The 23956-nt window shown below is 41.6% G+C and overlaps 7 protein-coding genes across 7 annotated transcripts; 4 read left to right on the top strand and 3 right to left on the bottom strand.

Annotated features, from left to right (window-relative positions):
* Positions 1-1251: 1251 nt before the first annotated feature.
* On the top strand, positions 1252-2061 carry EDB93DRAFT_1109340 (uncharacterized protein; the record flags this gene model as incomplete). The annotated part of the gene is made up of 3 exons (XM_041447961.1): positions 1252-1254; positions 1287-1534; positions 1626-2061. 3 exons carry the CDS (start codon positions 1252-1254, stop codon positions 2059-2061), a joined length of 687 nt encoding a protein of 228 aa, XP_041300955.1.
* A 2302-nt stretch (positions 2062-4363) lies between these two features.
* Positions 4364-4690, top strand: EDB93DRAFT_1096601 (uncharacterized protein; the record flags this gene model as incomplete). The annotated part of the gene is made up of 1 exon (XM_041446803.1): positions 4364-4690. A coding segment is annotated over one exon (327 nt), but the record flags the coding sequence as incomplete, so codon positions are not given.
* Positions 4691-5030: 340 nt separating this feature from the next.
* EDB93DRAFT_1109339 (uncharacterized protein) lies at positions 5031-6325 on the bottom strand (the record flags this gene model as incomplete). Its single annotated transcript, XM_041447960.1, has 4 exons — positions 5031-5249; positions 5297-5611; positions 5661-5981; positions 6131-6325. 4 exons carry the CDS (start codon positions 6323-6325, stop codon positions 5031-5033), a joined length of 1050 nt encoding a protein of 349 aa, XP_041300953.1.
* Positions 6326-8521: 2196 nt separating this feature from the next.
* Positions 8522-9523, bottom strand: EDB93DRAFT_1109338 (uncharacterized protein; the record flags this gene model as incomplete). The annotated part of the gene is made up of 4 exons (XM_041447959.1): positions 8522-8581; positions 8648-8736; positions 8781-8893; positions 8976-9523. The coding sequence occupies 4 exons, from the start codon at positions 9521-9523 to the stop codon at positions 8522-8524; spliced, it is 810 nt and encodes a 269-aa protein (XP_041300952.1).
* A 213-nt stretch (positions 9524-9736) lies between these two features.
* On the top strand, positions 9737-13118 carry EDB93DRAFT_1257087 (uncharacterized protein; the record flags this gene model as incomplete). The annotated part of the gene is made up of 11 exons (XM_041454058.1): positions 9737-10037; positions 10089-10600; positions 10651-10794; positions 11286-11321; positions 11376-11551; positions 11599-11608; positions 11663-11695; positions 11746-11920; positions 12131-12208; positions 12259-12436; positions 12491-13118. 11 exons carry the CDS (start codon positions 9737-9739, stop codon positions 13116-13118), a joined length of 2271 nt encoding a protein of 756 aa, XP_041300951.1.
* Positions 13119-13476: 358 nt separating this feature from the next.
* On the bottom strand, positions 13477-14340 carry EDB93DRAFT_1109336 (uncharacterized protein; the record flags this gene model as incomplete). The annotated part of the gene is made up of 6 exons (XM_041447958.1): positions 13477-13566; positions 13617-13651; positions 13932-13942; positions 14005-14012; positions 14089-14119; positions 14180-14340. 6 exons carry the CDS (start codon positions 14338-14340, stop codon positions 13477-13479), a joined length of 336 nt encoding a protein of 111 aa, XP_041300950.1.
* A 1090-nt stretch (positions 14341-15430) lies between these two features.
* Positions 15431-16602, top strand: EDB93DRAFT_1109335 (uncharacterized protein; the record flags this gene model as incomplete). The annotated part of the gene is made up of 6 exons (XM_041447957.1): positions 15431-15451; positions 15492-15553; positions 15604-15831; positions 16003-16077; positions 16129-16236; positions 16530-16602. The coding sequence occupies 6 exons, from the start codon at positions 15431-15433 to the stop codon at positions 16600-16602; spliced, it is 567 nt and encodes a 188-aa protein (XP_041300949.1).
* Positions 16603-23956: the final 7354 nt, after the last annotated feature.

Raw genomic sequence — 23956 nt, 5'->3', positions numbered from 1 at the left:
ATACCTCAAGAACACTCGTCTGAACAAGACGCACCACCACATCTACAACACGATATGCATCCTGCTACAGCGATGGAAGATGCGATTGCGAGAGGTGTAGAAGCCGCACTGAGATGTGTTCTAATCAACAAAGAATTTCCAGTCACCAAAAAACACAGTCTCCAGAGAAGAAAGACAGAGGAAAAAGAACTCCAGCAAGAGAAGGCGGCTGTTATGACTTGGATAGTATCTGTTGGTGACACTCAAACAGAGCGTGTGTCGTCAATGGTCGAGGACATCCTTGGGCTAGCCCAAGGTTAGGGGTCTTACTTGGCGAGGCTTCAGCAAGTAAGATTTAATGCCTATGTCCAAATCAGGTAGCTTATGTCAAGCGGGGCTCAACGATAAGTGTATCTGCCAAGGCTTACAACACCCAAAGGTTAATCGTAAGATCTGCGTTAATAGAAGGACAGAAGTCCGACTAGTAACAGGGGCTTTGCTCAACGACAAAGTTGATGAGTAAAGATCGAGACTAGAGACTTATCTGCAATGAGCAGATAAGAAAGTAGAATATAGACAGCTGGCTAGGCTGAAAGAATCACTCTTGTTAGGAGTAGGAGGTCAAGAACTAAGTAGATTCAAGTTAAGGAACTAGATACATGGTAGCAAGTTTATATAGAAGAAAGGACACGTATTAGTGGATGATAACTCGTACTACTGGAAAGGGAACTGGTCAAAGGGTGATACTAGAAAAGGAAGACATGTTCAAGGTGAGTCATAGGCGAACCGGAACGTGCAGATAGGAAGTGAGTCAAAGAACAGAAATAGGAAGTGAAACACACAGGGGCACAATTGTGCAACTGCAGAGCTAAATATAAGTACACATGTGCGACTGCGCACCGAGTCATAGATCAGGAAAGGGAACAGGGCAAAGGGGATGCGGTGTGCATCGTATCATAGCTTACCGTCCAGACAGTAAGGGTAAGGGGGACTGTCCACAGGATCAGTCAACGGGTGGAATGGAGCATGGGTATGCTTCATCAGAGAAAGGGTCTGGCCAGATGTACTGGCTCTGCTGGAGCAACAGGTAGAGGGCAAAGGGGAATGCAAGGATGATGAGGATAACCAGAGCAAGGCCGGGGTAAGGGTGTGATGCAAGGGCAGAGACAAGGAGAATGAGGAGAAAAATGGTAGGGGCCCAAGTGTCTAGATGTTCTTGTAACAGCGGCTGAGAAAAGCTATGAAAGAGACTTCCTTTTGGTAAGCCAAAACATGGTATGGAAGCTGTGACTTACGGTGATGTATAGGGAGAAGTGTGGCGTCTCTTCAAGGACATTTTCAACATTTCTCAAGATGCCGATTTCATACTTCATCAGGCGGCTAGTCGTGAGGATGCCTACGCATACAAATATGAAGATGGCCCAGGTCCCAATTCCCAAGATCTTGCCTTTGATCTTACATGTGGGCTCAAAAGCCCCTGGAACGATAAAGTCATTAGCTTGCTCCTTGCAGAATTGCAGAGAAGGGGTTTGGAAGAGAGGTGGCTGTTCCGAAGGTCAGAGGCGTATTTTAGGGAAATTCTTCAACACTGCTACAAGCACCTGCGTACATCTGGTGCTAATGCCTTCTCAGAAATATCTTTGCAGAGTTACGGTTCTTGACCATCTCATTGGGTACAAGGCTGACGAGGATGAGGAAGACCTCCCAGCTTGGAAGTGGCTTCAACAACTAGTTGGGACGTTAGGAGAAGGCGGCATGAGTTCGGAGGAGAGTGACATTGAAAACGACATCAAAACAGTTCTTCGCATCAAGAACATGACTTGGCGCCATGCGGTCGAACATGAATTGGATATTATCAATCAACAAAGAATCTTGGATGGCGATATTTTTGCCTCCCAAGGTTCAAAGCCAATGAAGCGGATACGCTTGGCTGGGAACCCAATGACATCCAGAATGCAAGTGGATGGATTACCTAAAGCATTATATGACAAGGAATGGCTTGCAGGTTTGACAAAGCGTGAAGTTGAGACATTATCAATCTCAGAGGAAACATTTAAATGGGTGAGAGTCGCGGTAGTGTAGGGTTCAACAATGTACTGCAGGCAGAAGAATGCGTAATTTTGTACTCCTGGAGATAGCATGCAGCACGAGAATGGGTAGACAATAGCACTGTACAAGGAAATTAAAGTCAGGATAGCAATGGAATTAAAGTGAGTACATACCAGTCTGTGTCCCGAACTCATCCCTTGAATTGGCACTAGGCATCGATACACGGCAGTACATACTGCTGTCTCAGGACTCCAGGACGAGGACGTTCTACTTCTACCATCAGCACCCCTTTCAGTGCGCCCTTTTCATCATCCGGCCTTTCCAATGCACTCCGGGCATCGAGCAAATAAGAAGCTTGACGACGACAACAGTCAGTACCATCATCTATGGATGTTGCTCCGAGTCTTGCAAACATTAAATCAGGATAGCAATATGATTGGAGCAAGTACATACCACGAAGTCCAGCAGACATGGCAGTACAGACTGTCATGTCGGAGGAGGAGCGACAGTACAGACTGTCATGTCGGAGGAGAGGATATCCACCAGTCGAAGTCCAGCAGACACGACAGTACAGACTGTTGTGTCAGAGGAGAGGATATCCACCAGTGTCCAGCAGACACGACAGTACAGACTGTCGTGTCGGAGGAGGGGGGGATAAACACAACAGTACAGACCATTGCATCAGGTACTAGTAAAGATTAAGTGTAGTATAGGTAAGAAAGACTGAATCCATTCGTCAGAAAGTACAAACATCTGCAAACAAAGTCACGTGCAAGCAAACTACTCTCGGTCTCAGCCAAAGTATACTCTAAACCATCTACACCCAGGGCTCAGCAGTCTGTACTGCTGAGTGTTTTCTTCAACTCATAACCTCCATCGCCTAGCAGTTTGTACTGCTAGGCACAGGCGTGTTCCACGCGACCACCTCAGTGTGGCTATATCGGTGCCTCGAATTTAAACCCCACAGGCTTGTTATTGTTAGTAAGCTGCGCCCAATGGGTCTGTACAACTTGCTTGTCATGTTCTCTTGATCTTGTTCTCGCCTATCGCACGCAACGGTCTGTACTGTTGCCTGTTGTTTTCTCTTGTTCTTGTTCCTGGTCTGTTGTGTGTAATGGTTGTTCTTGTTCTTGGTCTGTCACGTGCAACAGTTTGTACTGTTGCACGTTTTCTTGCATTGCCCATTCCTCAGGTTAATCGCAAAGCACTATGCCACCCACGGTGACTCCCAAGCTCCGTGTATTCGTGCACCTGCCATCCCTGATGGCGATGATCGGGAAGATGATGATGATATCATGCCTCCCCTCCCCATATCAACCCCTTCCCAGGTTCCACCTCCCGCCCCTTCCAGTTTTGCCAATGATGTATATATATACTTCAGGAGCGATGTTTCACTTTCATCAAGATATACGTGTGTTGAAGGGTTCGTTCCCATCTTGCATTATCACTTCGGATATTGAATCACCGCTCCTACCTCTGCTCCCTTGGCCATATCATTCCCACCAGCAAGCAACTGGATTAAAACGGCAAAATGGGATCAACTTTGCAAGCTCCTTGGTGATTCAACATCAGAAACAGGTACGATCACAGAGCCACAACATCAATGCATCATGAAGTACATTGCATATCTCGTCAACATGAAAGAATCTGACTTGAATACAATCCCGCCTGACCTTTGGGATCTTGGACCCCTGTCGTCTCTACAAATTTCACATGCTTATATTCATGTCTCTCTTGCACAGCTATCACAATGTCGATACTATATAATCGAGCCTCATGAGGCCCCAAATCATGTCATTTGGACTCTGGCTGTCCTCGACCCCACTACTGCTGTAATGTGCCTCTGTTGTGATTGGGGCTCAGACATAAAGCAGATTGTGTTAGCTTTACTTCAATGAGGCATTGCATTCAGGACCTTACAGCAAATGGCTGTCACACCCAACTGGCTCCGCCCCCTTTCTGAACTTCATACTTACACATTGGGACATCGACGACCCCCCTTCAATCCCGTATATGCTGATTACATCGTGTATGAACAGCTATGCCATGAATTTATGAATCTTCCCCAGGCGGGGCTGCATTCCTGCATGGAGGACTCGTATGGCAGTTGGCTTTGCACAGCCTTGGTTTCGACCATCTTCCATCTGTCCTCAATGGTCTTTCAATGGAAGCCGTTCCATTTGGCGATGGTGGTCAAACTCACTACGACGATGGGTTGTCAGAGGAGGAAATTGATTTTATGTGTGGAACATATTACATAGATCACTGTAAGCTCACTACTGTTCAGTCCCATCAGTAACAACCACACTTTCTAGGTGATGGACAGAAGGTAGTTTCATGGTGGCCTCGGCCCAATGCTTGGAACGTGTCGGGCTTGAATGTAGGTTTTTGGTCTGCTCACTGCGAAGATTGGTTCCAAGGATGTCTTTGCAACCTTCAAGATGGGGTTTCTCATATGCGACATTCGCTCACTAAGGACGCCAATGGTCCAATGACCTCCATGCAATGGAAGCGCTCCCTTAAATTTCAACCTGCTACCAATAAGATCATGCGCAATGTTTCGGCAGCAAGTTATGATTTCATGACAAGAGCATCAGGTAAGAGCTTTCTCACTCTCTTTCTCATTCACGCTCACGAGGTTTGCATAGTTTGGGAGACTTAGTTTTACATTGCAACATTTGTATGATATAGACATTTTTACTAATCTCAGTGTGATCGCCATTTGCGCTTGTTGCAGGTGATGAGTGGACAGTGATTGATGAGGGCAGTGATTGAAGCGAAACAATACAAGGTTGGGAGATGAGCGTGCATGTAGAAAAGCTAAGCGAGTTCTGTCAAAAATTATCGCATTAGAGCAGGAAGAATCAGAATAAAGAAACAAATACTTCAAATATGGATATGCATGTGTGGATTCACTGGCACGGGGGCTGACTTTGACTGTCGAGAATGCTAGACTCTTCATCTTGACCCTTGCAGCGAGCACACTTCATGTACAGCTGAGCTCATTCAACAATTTCTTTTATGCAGTCGAAGGGCAGCTCCTCAATTTGTTCCATGTACGTGAGTGTGTCAGTCTCCCAATTACCCGCAGAAAAAGCAGTGCCTGTGTTACTCATTTTGTTTGTGGAGTGATTGAGAGTTAGGGCAATCTTGTGTTTCCTGTGGTCTGAAGCATCTTCCACAATCAAGTCATTGCGAGCTAAAATAAGTGCACACTCAGCCTGCAAATGAAAATTAGGAAGTTTTGTAAAGGCGGTGCAAAACTCACGGCTGCAGTGGTCAGTGCAAGGGCTGTTGGATATGCAGGTAAGCCAAAGTTGAGCGAGTCAATTATCTGGCATCCTTGGGTGGCATTGAGTTGAACAGCGAAGATGCGCAAGATGAATTCTGATAAGAAAGCTCCAGGTGAGTCTTCATTATCTGGATCTTCATATACAAAGTGTGAATCTTCAAGTTGATATTTGGCATATTCTTTGTGTGCCTCCTTGGTCTTGTATTTGTCCGTGGAGGCGAAAAATGCCATGAGAATGGTGATAGCAGTGGAGCCGAAGTTACCTCTCCACTCAGAGATCCTTTGGCATACCTGCCAGCATAGTTGTCAGCTAGAAGTACTGGAATGGAAATTCACTCACGAGGTTGAAGGTGAGATTGCAGCCATCATCATTCCTGAAGTCTCCAGGCTGCTTACACACCACCATGAAGATATCCTTGGGAATGTCTGAGAGTTTCTCATCGGAGATGGTCCATGGATAATTGTTATTGCCGATCCAGTGCATGACCGTTGGAATAAATATGGAACAAAAGCTTAGATTCTGAGCAGCATTGGGTAAGTGAGAATTCTTCAGCTTTTCTTTCTTCGGATTGAGTATAGTACGTTGCGCACATTCATTCTCGGTTTTGATGTACTTAGATTTTGGACCGTCCATTGTGGTATCCATGACACTAACTGACATCTGCATAGGAATTTGTCAGCATTGTCAAGCGACCAGAGCAAATTCTCCATACAGAGCTCGTGAGTTGACTGCTTGACACTTCACAGACCTATAAGATCCATGATCGTGGTGAGTGATTCATCTATCTCACAGGACCCACCAGTACTTACCTCCATATCACCCTGCTGATCTGTCATGTCAACATCCTCATCCTTGTCCGGAATATGTTCATTGGCATCTTGGTCTTCTTCCATCTCATACCGCTCTTTGGGTTCGAGGTCATCCAACGAGGTCGTGGACAAGGTATGCTTTTGTTCCCTCATGGCATCATCAACAGTCTCATTAATATGCACAACATCCTGCATTGATTTAAGCATTCCCCATTCACAATCATGACACTGGGTGTGGGATCTATCTTTTCCACTGGAAAAACCGTAAACTTTTTAAAGGAAAAGGTCAAAATTTATCTGGCATTTAATCTGCCTAAAAATGATGAAACAAGATCATGATGTTCTTGTAAATTTCCAATGGAGCAAACTGTAAACAAATAAAAATTTCATGGTTTCAATTTCTTCATGATATATCAGGTGACAATTTTAGAATAATGTTCACCTTTGTGACACAACAAAATACTATACAAATTAGAAGCAACATGGGGTATGATTTGTTTTGAAAAAGTGTATCAGAAAAATTGAATAGAGAAATCAAAGCTTTTTGTATCATGTGTTTCATGGAAAAAAGCAGACAAAATCAGGACCACAGAACCATTTAAATTTTTCCCAATATTGTCAGGAAAGAAAATGAAAACAAGATTGTGACCTTCTGTCACAATGAATATAATGTTTTATCAATGGCAATACTGGGGACAACTTGAGAGCCAAATTTCTACATTTGTCTCATATTTAGACATGAGAAAAACAAAAAAGAAATTGAACAAAACAAATCATGAATGTGGTTTCTGATATGTTCAGAGTTTGTTTGCAATACAAAATAAGAAAAAATTGAAATAAATATTAGGAACAGAGGGTTTGTGAATGATGAATGGTCCACTGACTGGTCAAATTTGCAATGTCCAATATCAATGTTTAATGTTCAATGTTCAATGTCCAAGGGCAATGTCCAAGTCCAATGTCTCATATCTGAGTCCAATGCCCAAGGTCAATGTCCAATATCCAATGTCCAATGTCCAAATCCAATGTCCCAGTTCAATGTTCCAACTCATATTTCAATGTCCAAGTCAAATGTCCAAATCCATGAACATTGGACATTGGATATGGAACTCAGACATTAAACATTGGACTCAGACATTGGACATTGAACCTAGACATTGAATCTTGAATTTGGACATTATATATTACCTTGGACATTGGAATTGGACATTAGAATTGGACATTAGGCATTCAACTGGGACATTGGACATTCAACCCAGACATTGGACTTGGACATTGGATTTAGACATTGGGCATTGCACTCGGATATTGGACATTGGACTTGGACATTGACCTTGGACATTGGATTTGGACATTGGACATTGAACATTGGACACTGACCTCGGACATTGGATTTGGACATTGGGCATTAGACCCTGATATTGGACATTAGGCTCGGACATTGACTTGGACATTGAAATATGAGTCGGAACATTGAACAGGGACATTGGACACTGGACTTGGACATTGGATTTGGATATTGGACATTGGGTATTGGCCTTGGACATTGGACATTGACCTCGGATATTAGACATTGACTTAGGACATTGGATTTGGACATTGGACATTGGACATTGGTTTGGACATTTGACTTGGACATTGAAATATGAGCTGGAACATTGAACTGGGACATTGGATTTGGACATTGGACATTGGATATTGGACATTGACCTTGGGCATTGGACTCAGATATGAGACATTGACCTTGGGCATTGGACTCAGATATGAGACATTGGACTTGGACATTGCCCTTGGACATTGAACATTGAACATTAAACATTGATATTGGACATTGCAAATTTGACCAGTCAGTGGACCATTCATCATTCACAAACCCTCTGTTCCTAATATTTATTTCAATTTTTTCTTATTTTGTATTGCAAACAAACTCTGAACATATCAGAAACCACATTCATGATTTGTTTTGTTCAATTTCTTTTTTGTTTTTCTCATGTCTAAATATGAGACAAATGTAGAAATTTGGCTCTCAAGTTGTCCCCAGTATTGCCATTGATAAAACATTATATTCATTGTGACAGAAGGTCACAATCTTGTTTTCATTTTCTTTCCTGACAATATTGGGAAAAATTTAAATGGTTCTGTGGTCCTGATTTTGTCTGCTTTTTTCCATGAAACACATGATACAAAAAGCTTTGATTTCTCTATTCAATTTTTCTGATACACTTTTTCAAAACAAATCATACCCCATGTTGCTTCTAATTTGTATAGTATTTTGTTGTGTCACAAAGGTGAACATTATTCTAAAATTGTCACCTGATATATCATGAAGAAATTGAAACCATGAAATTTTTATTTGTTTACAGTTTGCTCCATTGGAAATTTACAAGAACATCATGATCTTGTTTCATCATTTTTAGGCAGATTAAATGCCAGATAAATTTTGACCTTTTCCTTTAAAAAGTTTACGGTTTTTCCAGTGGAAAAGATAGATCCCACACCCAGTGTGAAGTCACTCACCTGACCACCCCGACCCACAGCTATACTCTCATTGCAATCTTCAGGTAGGTTTTCATCTTCAGATACATCCGCATCCCTGCTTGCAATCACTAATAACTGTTAGCAATGTGTGCAGACATAAAACTGAACCTACCACTGGCACGTGCACTTGGTGGTGCAGATGGCTTCCATTGGGACTTCAATGCCACACTTCTAGCCCACTTCCCTACTTCCACCTCCTCTGACGATATGGCTTGTTCAAATCCCCTACATTGTAGTGAGTGAATTATATCAAAGTAATAAAGAGTCAGCTCTGATAAGAGTAATATCACAGTTAAGATGAACTTACAGCGACCTTCTATTTTTCCCACTGTCACTCCCCCTGCCTGCACTTAGTACAACACATGTTGTAGATGATGTACCATTGTTGGACACCTTTTGACTGGCATTGACACCATCCTTGAAGGTGAATTTCAAGCCTGGATATTTCTTCTTTGGGGTGTCAGTGCTTTGGGACACCGTTTTTGCCTCAACAGCTGTATAAATGTCAAAGGACTGGTGAGTCTTGCAACAGCATTGTATTGCGTAAGGCTTATACATCTTGTCAGAGTTTGCAGTAGGTGCTGCCTTGGTCACTGGGCGCGGCTTAGGCTTTGGTCTGACAAGGTGTCCTGGGCCAGCACATTGAGCCATCTGCTCGACAGCCATAGCATCTTCCGTTGCAGCAACCTTCTTTTGAGCATTTTCCAAGGTGGTTGCCTTGGCTAATTTCTCTGCTGACACCTTTTTCTTTTCAGCTGCAATTACATCCTTTGGGTGTGCTACACAACTCGCTTCAAGAACTATCTGTCCAGGATGCTTGTTAACATTCCCTGGGTGTGTTGCAGGTCGAGGCATGTTGATATCTAGGACAAGCTGTTGGAGGAATGCTGGTAGCGAGGTGTTGAAAGAATATGGACCCTAGCAAAAGGTGGCAATGAACGGGTGAAGTTATTTTTTTCAATTGAGCATGTCATAATCTCTGATTCACACACTTAGTATTAGTCTAGTCTCCATTCTACATATTCTGCTCCCTGGTATCCATCTTGCTATGACTGCCCACTGTCCAACATGGCCCCAGCTGTCACCAGGCTTGTTTGTCAGTTTCCAAACTGCAATTGGGTCTTCAAAAACAAGTCTGGCCTCACTCAGCACACACATGCGCAATATGGTACCCTACAAAACCTCAATCACATAGCTCCGCTTGTAGGTCCTGGATTTATACTTCCACAGAGTCATTCTCCCACTCCAGCAGGTGTTATTGATGAGAATTTCCATCAAGATCCAGCGGGCGACCAGGATTTTGTACTGGAGGAAGGTAACTGGGTGGATATGGGACGCTTATTCTATACTTTCCATCTGCACCTCACAGGTGGGCATTTTTTAAGGAATTCATCTTACTGTTACTCAATTTTTGTCTTAGGACTCAAATGTGATGCTAATGGGGCATTTATTGACCAGGATGCACCCCCGCCACCTCATACGGATGCCCTCCCAACCGATTGGATGCCTTATGACAATTGTGCTGAATTCGAGACGGCGGAATTCTTATTCACATGCAATCAAATGTCTGCAAAGCAGATTGATACACTTCTCGACTTGTGGGCCACAACTCTCATTAAGCACAATGACGCCCCCCCATTTGCAAACCATAGGAACATGTACACTACAATCGATGCAACACCACTCGGCGATACCCCTTGGAAGAGCTTTATGTTGTGCTACAACAGAGCCAAACCCGAACAAGACATACCACCATGGATGGATGGACAATATGATGTGTGGTATAGAGATCCATTGCAAATGATGCACAGCATTTTGGCAAAATGTGCTTTTGATGGAGGAATCGAGTATTCACCCTACCACGATTATACTACTGAGGACAAACAATATTTCAAGAACTTTATGTCTGGTGACTGGGTGTGGAAACAGGCAGTACACCTTTTTCATATTTACATTTTTGGCATACTAACAATCATCTCAAGGATGATATTGCTCGAAATGAGGAGAATCAGGGTTCGACATTCGTACCATTGATTATTGGCAGTGATAAGACTGTTGTTTCTGTTGCTACTGGTCAGACCAAATACCACCCACTCTATCTCTCAATCGGGAACATTCACAATAGCGTATGACAGGCACATCACAATGGTGTTGTGTTCATTGGATTTCTTGTGATACCAAAATGTAAGTACTTGTTATTTTCAATGCATCACTGTATCATAACCTTCATTTGTCTAGCTATGAAGGAACATAATGACAACATCAAATACAGAAATTTTCGATGACAGCTGTTCCAGTGCTCCCGTGCGAAGATTTTCGAGTCTATGAAACCTTTCATGGAAAATTTCAATGTCACATGCTTTCTGGATGGCCACTATTGATGAACAGTGTATGGCTTGGTTACATTGTGGACTATCCAAAACAGATACTTCTCTCTGGCGTCGTGCAGAACTGGTGTCCATGGTGCGTCATCAAACTTTGTTTCGCTTTTTAATGACTTATTTATTATCAAAATAGGTGTCTAGGACATAGGAAGGACCTTGATGGCTCTCAACTGTGTCTCCATCGACGCGAAGCACATACTGAGTTGCTCATCAAACAACTCACATACAAACAGGCTTGGGATGAGTATGGCATCATTGCTGATCTCATTGTAAGTTGCTCGCTGAAACTCACTAGGTCCAATCTCACCTTTTCGCTTTTCTAGCCATTTACAAATGACTTTCCTCGAGTGGACATCCACGAGCTCCTATCTCCAGATATCTTGCATCAAATAATCAAGGGAACTTTCAAGGATCATCTGGTTGATTGGGTGGGAGAGTATTTACTGATCACACACAGTACCCATCATGCAGCTGAGATAATGAATGACATTGACCGCAGGTATGCAAATCTATGATGTTTTGCTGATAACTACTAATAACATACAGGATAGCAGCAGTTGCCCCATTCACTGGGTTGCGACACTTTCCTGATGGGTGAGGTTTTTGGCAGTGGACAGGTGACGACTTAAAGGCATTGATGAAGGTATGCTGTGTATTCCATTCCAAATGACATGTGAGCTGACTTGTATTTAGGTCTATCTAGCTGCAATTGAAGGTCATGTTCCTCAAGATGTGGTGCTCACATTCAGTGCATTTTTAGAATTTTGCTACACTGTGAGGTGTGAGGCTCTCACTGAAGATGACCTCATAAAACTACAAGATGCCCTCAACCGCTTTCACCAATACCGGGAGATCTTCAAGACAACTGGTGTGGTCTCAACATTCTCCCTTCCACGTCAACACTCCCTGTGCCACTACATATTACTGATTTGACTTTTTGGCACACCCAACGGCCATTGCTCTTCAATCACTGAGTCCAAGCACATCAAGGCAGTTAAAGGACCTTGGCACTAATCTAGCAGGTATGATGCACTTGGACAAATGCTACTAACAAATCAACACCTCGACAAACTTGCAGCCGCTCGCGTAGATTTTGAGGCACGTGGTATGCTTCGTGGCTCTTGTCTGTCCAATGCTTTGGGAGAACTCTGGAGACGTACGTGATCTTTCTCTCTGACGATTTAGCCCTTATCATACCCCCAATAGGTCAAAATATTCCTGCAGATGACGACTTAGAATCATTGGCTGATATGGCACAAGAAGGCCATCCTGGGCATCTGCATATCCACAAGCCTCAAAATCATTCTGTTGAAGTGGATGCTGGTGAGATTATTGATGGACCAGCTGTGGAGTCCCATGTTGGGCTTGCATTAACTCCCCATATGTTAATCAGTTTGCTCCTGGACCCTTTCTGACAATGAATAGGTTGTGTATGAAGTGTTCATGCACTCAGCCTCAAACTTGACCTTCCACACCTCCCATTTATGATTCAAGAATTCATACATGATGAACACTATTCAAAAGATCCCAACCCTCCTGAGTTTGATCCAGCAACAGTGCAAGTATTCCTAGGGAACCTCACCGTCTTTAATTCTGCTGCAGCCTTATTCCATGCACCCAGTGATCTGAGTGATACAGGAGGTATGCGTTGCAAGCACATCCGGGCAACACCATCATGGTGTGTTGGCGAACTGAGGCATGACTGTATCTTTGTCAACATGGGTGTTGACTTCAACTCTCCCATGAATGGACTCACAGTTGCGCAAGTCCTTTGCTTTTTCTCATTTAACTATCGGATATTGTACTATCCCTGCACCATAGTTCATTGGTACTCTTATGTCCATGAAGAACGCGATCCTGACACAGGTATGTATGTTGTCATGCCAATGACAACTGGTGATGATGTCCCAGACATCGCAATTATTCACATCAATTGTATCTTTCGCGCTGCCCATCTCATTCCAGTCTATGGCCTAGACTTTATCCCAAAAATAAGTCCACACAACTCATATGACATGTTTGACTTGTACTACGTCAACAGATATGCAGATCACCACGCTTTTTAAATAGCATGATTTGTGGTATGTCTTTCCTTATCCTTTTGTCATCCTTTTGCTAACCAAATACCCTATAGATCCAAGGCTCAGCGTATTGAGTATGGCAGGCTCCAAGACCAGGACAATATTGGTATATTGTTCTCCTCCCTCCCCCATGAGACATCATCTCTACTCACCATGTACTTGAACAGTACCATCTTACTAGGTATATTGTTCTCCTCCCTCCCCCACAGGCCAACATCTCCACTTGCCACGTACTTGAACAGTGCCATCTTACCAGAGAGGCATTTAACTTGGCAAAGTGGAGGCCAAGTTCAACCAGTCGCTGGTGAACCTGGGAGAAATGTGTGGCACACTTGCCACTCAATCAATTGGTGAACCAGCTATGCAGATAATGCTCAATACATTCCATTATGCCGGTGTCTCCAGTAAGAATGTGACACTTGGTGTCCCGCGTCTGAAGGAGATCATCAACATTGCTACCAAAATCAACATCAGGAAACCTACAATTCTGCTGATGTTGCTGTTGCCTACTGATCTGTCTGATATCAGACATACAGGTAATGCAGTCATGCAGCAATTGCTGAAATCAGTACCATGCCTGAAATCAGTGGTGAACAGCTCCACAGATACCCAGAGGTACTGTTTGTGTACAATTCAGGGTGCCAGTTTCTAAGAGATGTGATACATCAGATATGTAGTTTAGTTTGTATAACAGCCCACAGCACATCACATCACATCAGGACATTGCAATGGTCAAAATATCAAAAATACAAAAATCATATTCAAAGTAACTACTACATTGGCATCTATACTACTGACTAAGAGAGACACTAAAATAGACAAAAATGCAAAAATAGAGGCCAAAAAGAGGTTAGAGAAAGAAGAGACTTACTGAAAAGACTAAAAAATGCAAAAATAGATAGGCTAGAAATGAGCAGGGAGTCAGTCTTTGAAGGAGAGGAGAGGAGAGACTCACCAAAAAGACCAAAAATGCGAAAATATATAGGCTAGAAGTGAACAGGGTCAGTCTTTAGAGGAGAGAATAGGAGAGGGGATAAGTGACTCACCACTGCACCAATTCCAAAGTCCCATCCACACCAACACTCACATCAACACCAACATATCCCAACTTGAATATCCAGGAGCCTAACCTAAGAGTAAGGGTGGGGAAAGAAAAGGATTGAAAGAAGAAAGAAAGAGAAGAAGGCAAGAAGACTTGAACAATCATGATGTCAAAAGACTTGAACCATTGAACACATTTTTGATTACATAAGCTTTCCCACCTAACTTCAACCAACATCACATGACTGCTTATATCATCAAAAATACGAAATTTCACTAAGTCCCTGCAACACTATGGTACATCAACATTAGTGTAATAATGTAGTATATAATTGTCTGTATATAATACAATACAATAGAGCTTATTTTAATATATATCTATCTAAATAACTATTCAAGAATCAATATTGTACACCATCAGATAATGAACAAACATGTTAAATGTTGAGCTGATTGTAGTGTGTGGTGAGTGGGCATTTCCTAATTAGGCAATAGGGCACTAGTGCAGACATCTGCACTTGCACTTGACATACTATATATGGTGTCATTTGGTTTGCAAACTGTCATTCATTGATTCTCAATTTGGACAACCTCAAATTTCTGGCAGTGGTAAGTCACTGAGATCTACTGAGTACTAAGTGATAGAGAATTGTATACACTGCAGAATTGTACATCTGTACCTTCTGATAATATAGAGGCTAGTCAAGCTGATATTGCTGAATGACTGACTAACTTTTTTTTTTTGAAAGTCTGACATCCCTGGATGTTCTGTAATTTTTTTGGTCTGATAATCTGATGTATCTGCACAACTGATATGTGCTGATTGTTACTGATTGTTACTGATATCAGAAAGCTGATGTTCTGAATGACTGCATAATGTTTTTTTGAAGTCTGACATCCCTGGACACTCTGTAATTTTGTTGGTCTAATAATCTGATATATCTGCACAACTGATGTGTGCTGATTGGTACTGATTGTTACTGATATCAGACAGTTGTCTGATATCAGTAATACAGAGAAATCAGGATATTCAGCAGAATTGTAGGTTTCCTGATGAAAACACCTTCCCTCACTGTTTACCTCAAGCCTGACGTTGCTGAAGAGTCTGCTTGCATACCGTGACAGCAGCTGTGGAGATCTTGTAGGACTCCATCTTTGTAGAGTCATTCTTCAAGGCACTCTTTGGCATGGACAGATCCCAAGGTTTGTATTATACACTTGTACCAAACTGACAGTACTAATTTCGAGTCAACAAGATGAGACTATTGGAAAGTTCGGTAAGTTCTCATCAAATTTGATATATCCTTGTACTCACAGGGGTCAACAGTCACTCTACGCTTGAGCTGCGTGCTCTGTTTCAATTCCTGCAAAAATTATTGGTAAGTTCTCATCAAATTCGAGATATACTTGTACTCACCATGGTCTACAGTCACTTGAGGCTCGAGCCACGCGCTCCATTTCGATTCCTGCAAAACTGGCTCTTTGCCCTCTTCAAGAAGCCCAGTAATCCTGCTCCCACTCTCGCCTTTGTTTTGTCTGCTCTCACCATCCTTTTGTCTGCTCTTGCCATCCTTTTGTCTGCTCTCGCCTCCGCTTCTTCTGCCAATGCCTCAGCTCTGATTGCAGCCTCCGCCCAGACAGTCACATCTCCCCACTTGTACGTCTTCTGTTGCACTTGCATGTGAGATTTTGGAGCCATATGGTTCACTAGCACCTGGTAAGCAACAATTGACAGAATGATTATCAATTAAAACTTACAATGATGTTTTTTTCTTAGATTTTGTAGATTTTGATGTCTTAACCGCCTTGTAATGACTTTGCTCCTTAGAATACATTTTGCTAAGGAACTCACTAGTTCCTTATTCTCCTTACCTGCCTTAAGACTATTTTTAAGTAACTTTAAGTATGCTAAGGACTGAAAAAAACTCGATGTTTTCCTGATGGGGATTGGTAGTTCTGAACAACTATCCAAGGTACTGGGATGTCGACTTCAGGGGTCTCTGTCCAATTTCCGCCATATCTTCAGTGTTGTGCTAAGTGCACACAGTCACAAAGAGGAATTGTGAGTTCTTTCAGTGGAATGATGCTTCCATCTAATCAAGTAGCAACTTGACAAAGTCGGCCCTGGTATGCACCATCTCACACTTTTGCTGGAATAACTTCAGGGTAGAAAGCTGTCCACTCTTATTCTTCACACCAAGAAATGTTGTGGAGCAGCCAGTACCTGGTTGCTGAGCAATCCCTTCTGAATATTCTCCAGTGCAAGTTTCTTGTTCACGTGGATACATACAAAGCTTCCAATGATTGACGTGAGTAGTGTCCGATCTCTGATTAATTAGCTGAATTCTCCTACAGAATCAACCCTCAGGACCCTTCAGCAGATGCTACACAAGTAGCCAATGGACTTTGGGTATGGTCCAATGAATGAATTCATATCTACCTCAGAAAGAAATCTGTTCTCTCGATGGGAACTTCTGCCACGGGATAACTATCCCCTTCCATTCTTAAGTAAGATAGTGGACTTGTGAATTCAACGAACATCATGTGAGAAACATGATGAAAAAGTGACAAAAGACAAAAATTGGAATAACTATTAATCAGGTGCATTCTGCATCAATCGCATACTCACTTATCTTGGTAGTAATATTGCAAACATTTTCCGTTATTTGAAATAAACAGAAGTGGAGTGGAAAGTTTCTTATTCCAATTTCTTAAGTTATTGAAAGTGGCACAGTACCATGTATAAAACTCCGATGCAGTCTGCTGTGAAGCCGTTGCTAACATGGGAAACAGAACAGGCTCACTGCCTTGTTTCATTTGAGATTAACTAACCAAACTTCAGTTTCACTATGAGGTCTGCAAAATTCATTGATGTATATCAAAAAGGCTTGAATGACATGCAAGCCGCTTGGGCAATAAAAAAATATTGCGGTCATCGTGTTCTTCCACAATCCATTTTAAAGGAGTTTGATTGACATTATACACCCCCAACAACACATTGATTCACCCAATACACATTCTCTGCTAATATTCTGCTTCATTTAGTACTATCATTGCTCTTAATCTACCTTATAGACTTCATTGTACCAAACTCTTCAACTTCTACTTACTTTAATCCTTAGCATGCTTCAGCATGGGTTCAGCACTGTTCGGCATACTTTTGAGACACTTATCTGCACAGTGTCATACTTTGTCACATGCATGTGATGTTTATTGAATTCACAAGTCTGCTATCTTAGTTCTAGATCGCCGACACTGTGTGGTTGATCAAGAATAGTCTTCAAAGAATGCAACACTCACTTGTCCCAGCGCGGTGTCCCGCAACGGCTGTGTTGAGGAATTCTGCTGCCACATTTTGTGAAACCTTCAGGTGGAAGTCAAAATGTTGGATGCGCTACTGCACAGTAGGAGGCAGAAAAATATATTTCCAAGTCAGCGTATCTCTAGATCAAAACAACCACTTTTTGAGTGGCAAATTCAAAGCAAGAATGCAAGGGAGGGATTTCAAACTAGGGCCTGACATGGGTCAACCTGGGTCATACCTAAGTGCTACCCACAAGTTAGTTGAGCTATATGTTCATGACCATACCCGTCCCAGGTCAAGTGGTATGGGTACGGGTCTACCTGCAGGTAAAACCTGTGGGTGTGCAGGTTACCTGCGGATACATGACATAGGCAAGTACATACATCTCCCCAAATTGACAAAAATTGGATTAAAAATAAATATGCACCTAAGAGGCATGAGGACCACTAGCAAGATGCATAGAGCAAGGAAAAAGGTAAAGGATGTTGTGGTCAAGAAGAAAGAGTGATTTTGTGGATAAAAAATATTTCAACTCCACCTCACATGATATTTCCAGACTACTGAAGTGCACTTAGTGGAGTTTGATTACCACAGAGGCTGTGTTGGCACTGATGTAGTAAGTATGTAGTATATGTATGAGTAAGATACAATTATGATTTGATTCGTCATGCAGTCTGATAGTAATTAACAAATTTCAGTCAAAATTATATATGTGCGAGTAGGATGTCTATGAAAAATTGGTGTAATAAGTAGGACAGTAGACATCATAAGTTACATTATGGAGACACTTAGTCCTGACAGATGACACAATAATCAGTCTTATTGGATTAATTATGAATATCTCCATGAAGATGGAATTCATAAAATTAAATCCCACATTCCAATCTTAGAATGTGCAATAAATAGTATGACAAATATATTGAACCTAGTAAATCCTGCTCTGAATCATATGTGGACCTCTTATGTTCAATCAGACCTGTCATTGTCAAACATTTCTTTAATCTCAAACCACCAGCATGACATCTACTCATTCTCTAGATCTTACTGTTGGTGTCCTTGGAATGCACTACTGGCAATCTATGATGAAAATAAGGAAAATATAAATATCTGTGTCAAAGTCGATATACCTGTCATTCAATGCATGTCATGATTGCCAACCTTGAATATGGTGTGCCAACTGTCAGGGATATTTCAGAAATTATTGAAGAAGCTCTATCCCTCAACATATGTATTAAGATCAGTGGAGTATTCCACAACACACCTAAAAAGAATTGAGTGTTAGATACCTGGATGTTACATTTGTGATCTCTCCATATTGTCCAGTCTCTGTATATGGTACACATTGAGGCACAGAATTGGCATATTCATCATTCATGCATTTCACAGATGTTAGGAGTTAATACAATGACTACATCAACTCATTTGTTAGTTCAACTATCGGCAGAGTCATGCAATCAATAAATGATCCTGTGTTGGACATACCGCTGTTCCACATCAGCATGCCAGATGAATTCAGGTAAGTTTAGTGTGATATCCTCTATAATATAATTGATTGATTTATATTATAAGGCTTCTTGATCATGGCCTTGTCCATGGTTGGAATTTAATGTTAACCACTGTGCCCATAGAAAGTAAGGTTCACCCAGAAAACTTCACTATGAAGGGATGGGAACTACTGCAGCATGCAGGCTTCATATTGTATCCTCACCATAATGCTGAAGAAACCTTGACCTGGGTAAGGATAGAGGCCAGGATAAAGCTTTGGGTCATTTCCTGGTTGAAGAGTGGCAGTAGCAATTACATATATCTTCAAGACCTTTTGTCAAGCTTACCAATTATACAATTCATCAGAAATGAATCAAAAGCAACTGCAATGGATGTGTTCTCACCTTGAGACCAGGGGACATACTGTACATTTCAAATATCATTTGTAGAGGCTCACTGAAAGTAATATATTATCAGGATCCTTCCACCAGGTATAGTAAATGTGGTATATATGCCATTCACCTTCTTTTCCACAGGAGGTCATTTTTACAATTACTTCTGCATGCACCTCACAGAGCTTTTGAGATATATTGATACAGAAGTTGGATGTACCACAATGAATCAGAGAATAGATCATGCATTAGAGACATTGTGCTGTATAGTCATCGCCATTCCATTTCTGTTATCTAGGAGATGTGCATTACAAGCTTCTCCTGCAACTAACCATCTCACTAACTCTCTCTAAAGTACTGTATAATAGATCAGTACTCAGTCTTTGTGTTATGGTAACCAAGCTTCAACAATATCATGCAACAGGAAGTAGTGCAATGTCTGTGGAGGATTATGAGACTGCAGAGCCATGCACAAATGTCTCCCACATTGTTATGCAGTACATTAGAATAATGAAGCAAAAGCATGCAGAGAATTTTTTATACATTGGTGATCAGTTCCAACTGGGCAAGACAATCAATCAGATTGTGATGTTGGAGTTATTCAAAGGTATGTTGGATATTTGAAGTCTAGTATCAAAGAATACAGTGGTAGTAATGGGGGAGGTGCAGGATATTACATGAATTTGTTATATACATATTTGTAAAATTATTACTATGTCATAAATCATTTGATGTGCACAACAAACGACACTCAGATCCTTCTATTACCTTTACAACTGTTCTGGGGGTTAATAATTTATTTCGTCCTCTAACCAAATAGCCTATTTTCAATCTTTATTTGCACATGATATTTCAACATTTGGGTTTGATTTTTTGTATGAATATCTGGAAATGTGAGAATATGAGAGATGATACAGCATATAGTTTGGTCTTTATATGCAATGCAAAAGGGCTGCTGTACTGAAACAGGTTATCTGTGGTTTATTTGATTGAACAACCTTGAGGGTCAAGTTCAACATGATTGTATGGGGAAGCCCATCCTGGACCTGCTGATGAGGACTCAATCATACTAATGTAAATATAGTTCTATCATTATTACAATGAAAAATGACCTATGGTCATATTTCTAGTGATTTTTCTGTGCATGTAGCCAATGATCATTAGCACCTTGCAGTTGCAGGAGAGATATGAAGAACCCTCATAGCAGAATACATGTATTTGACCTTCTCTACTCAATAACTCACGAAAACAAACTTTGATGGAAATTTCCTGCTATGAACACCTCTATCAGATGTTTAACGTTCTCATTATTTAAACTATAATACTCTCTGAACTTTATGAAATTTCATTAGATGTGTGGCATGAGAATGTCACATGATGCGAAGTTCAAAAACAAGCCATCTCAAAAATTTAATTTTTCCTTCTCTTGAACTCCAATATTCTGTTGTTTCTCATCTCCATGAGTGTTCACTGAGTATTCCCTTTCTCTTTACTCTTTGCATCTTACTAGTGGTCCATACACCTCTTAGGCCCATACTGTCAATGACAGTGGCCACATATGCTGTTGCAATGTCGAGTGTTCTTCTTCCTATCAATTTATGCATTTTGCTAGTGGTCCTTGCACCTCTTAGGATCGACAATATGTGCATCTGCTGTCTTGCATCTTGATTGACCTCATGCCTCAATATGCCTATGTACCCAGTCCTTTGATTCTGTCTGATCTTCATCTGTCATTGCAACATGATCTTTCTCTTCCAGTTTCTTTCAATGTGCTAGGGTTGTCCTGACACTATGATGCACTATTCATGTTCATAATTCAATATTTTCTGTCATATCTCAAGGTGCTTATCTCCACTCATGTACTCATCCAGGTCATTTCTCATTTCCATGGGCATACATTGTCAATGTCTATCACCATATGTCTGCTATTGCCTTTGGAGGAGCCAATTGTATAGGGTTCTTTACATAATTATTTGCTGTCTCCTACCTGGTTGTCCCTATTGTCACATAGGAATATGTGACTTTCAATATAATGGTGTTTTGAACATTCATGTTAACTTATTACTACTATGACAATATATGTGTAGCCTGCTGTCTTATAAGTTCTAGTTCTTGTCTGTCTATCTGTGGCTTTGTGTGTCTCAATGTAAACTTTGATCTGAAGGATAATGCTATGCAGTGAGTGAGTAAGTGATATATGACTTGCATGATATTATCAACATGAAGATATTTCCAGGAAATCAATGGTGTTAGAATGCCTGCAGTATGACATATGTATTCACTAAGTATGTACCTGCCAATGACATAGTACAGGTTGCATCTAATCCTTCATCACTAATGTGAGTATTTTCAATCTAGGGATATATGTATCAGAAATGTTAGGCTTATAGACATGCAGAAGACACTGAAGAATGTCTTTCATGCATTGCACATCATCTAAATTCTGTGGCAGACAACATAGTCATTAGCTCAGCCAAGTAAGTTATTATGAAATGAATAATAAAAACTATTCACACAGAATTTGTGTAATGTAGAATAGAATGTACAGATTCCTCATCTGCCCAGAATGAAAGTTCAACAAGAATGCAATGTGCCTACTGATCATGTATATCTTGTAGTAGCATCAAAGGTGGCATAGACATACCAAGGGGGAAGGACATTATCTCCAGTCATATTATGAAGTGTATCCTAATACTCTATCATGATATCCTTGATCCAGATATCAATTGACATAAATAATCTAGCCATCTTGCTTATAGCAGAGGAGATGCATTCACCACAAATTAATAAAGCTATATGTCGAGCTATAGCCAACCATAAATCATGATCTGATTTGATGGTAGATAAAAAAACATTCATCGCATCAGGATTCATGAGGAAGGAGGCCAACTAGAAGGTCACTTAGTTTTAAAGCAAAAGAAGATGAATAATTGACATATAACTGGCATTATACATGTTCCACCTATTTCAGACTCATGCAGGAGGTCTTTCATTGTGTATGTTTGATATTCCACTGACTGAATAGGATCCTTTGATATCTGAGTGAGAACTGTCTATTTCATAGTGAATACCATAGGCCATTTACATTTTGAAATTTTAGATCTTGTAGAGACTGCTGGAGCTGTTATTGAACATGTTGTTTTACACTGGCATAATCGTGATTTTAGTTTGGGTGAAATTGGCATATATTGTATCTTCTAGGTTGTAGTGTTACTGGCAAATGTATTTTCATTGGAGGCTGATTTGTTCAGAACATTTGTATTTGCAGTGCTTGTAGCTTCAAGTAAAATTAATGTACTAGATACATCATCAAAATCGTAGTGTTGAATTCCTGGTGACTGTAGATACATATCATCATAAGCTTGCATAAATAAACTCACAAGTCTATTATGCAAAGAGGGCAACAAAGAAACAGATATTAATATCTTCATTCATCTGATTATGAAGAAATCTGGAATTGGTACAATTGGACTCAACAGCGGTTTCTGAGTGCTAAGGTTGGGAATAATCCATAGCTCCATTGTCTTGGATTATCATGTCAGTCTGCACTTCAGTGTCTGACATATTCCTGCTGTACAGCAACTGTATTGTGCAGTCTATATGTGAATCAACTTACACACCAATATCCTATGGGGCTCCATCTACGCTAGAACAGAGCTAGCCTCAGCGGGAGTGTGCAAACGCTCTGACATTGTAAGTACCTAGAACAGAGCTAGCCTAGGACGATGTCAGTATCTATGTGAGAGCCGTAACAGTAAACATACCTCAGCGGGAGTGTGCAAACGCTGAGGTATTCTAACTACAAGATGCGTGCAATAAGTATCGTAAGGTTACATAACTGATGCAGCTGATGTGGAATGTGACGATGGTGATATAACAACGGTACATATGGAGAGTCGCGCAGAAGGCGTATGACGCACGTGAAAGAAGATCAAGAAGTCCAATACGCATGGACGCAAGAAGACGATACATGTGGGGCAGGTAGCATGCGCCAATACACCCCCTCACCGAGGCACAAGCTGCAGCCCAATGACGTGCTTGAGGAATAGCGGGCGCGCGAGCGGCTTCATCAGAATGTCGGCAGTGTTACGGTGGGACGGGAGCCAACAAGGTAAGAACGTGCCGCGCTCAATGTGCCCGCGAATAAAGTGATACCGGACATCTATATGCTTAGACCGAATATGATTCTTGGCCTCTTTCGAAAGAGAGATGGCGCCAGTGTTATCAATGTGAATCACGATTGGCGTGGGGAGGGAGATGTGAAGCTCGCTGAACATGGAGCGAAGCCAGAGCCCGTCCTGGATGGTGTGAGTAATGGCCATGTACTCAGCCTCAGTTGACGACAAGGCCTGCATTGACTGTTTCTTAGATGCGTGAGCGATTATACCACCCGCGTAGAACCATGCATAGCCAGTGATGGACAACCGGTTGCTGGGGTTACTCGCCCAGTCCGCATCACAATAGGCGTGCAGGTCCTCTTCCACACGATCACCCCCATAGGACATCCGAAGGTTCACCATTCCAGCAAGGTAGCGTAGGAGTTGTTTGGCGGCAGCAAAGTGAGCAGGGGACGGGTTGGAATTGTGCTGCGCAAGGGAGTT

Source organism: Suillus bovinus (genome assembly GCF_016758785.1).
Source record: "Suillus bovinus strain UH-Sbo-P2 chromosome Unknown EDB93scaffold_154, whole genome shotgun sequence".
Taxonomy (NCBI): Eukaryota; Fungi; Basidiomycota; class Agaricomycetes; order Boletales; family Suillaceae; genus Suillus; species Suillus bovinus.
This window is presented reverse-complemented; position numbering and strand designations above follow the sequence as displayed.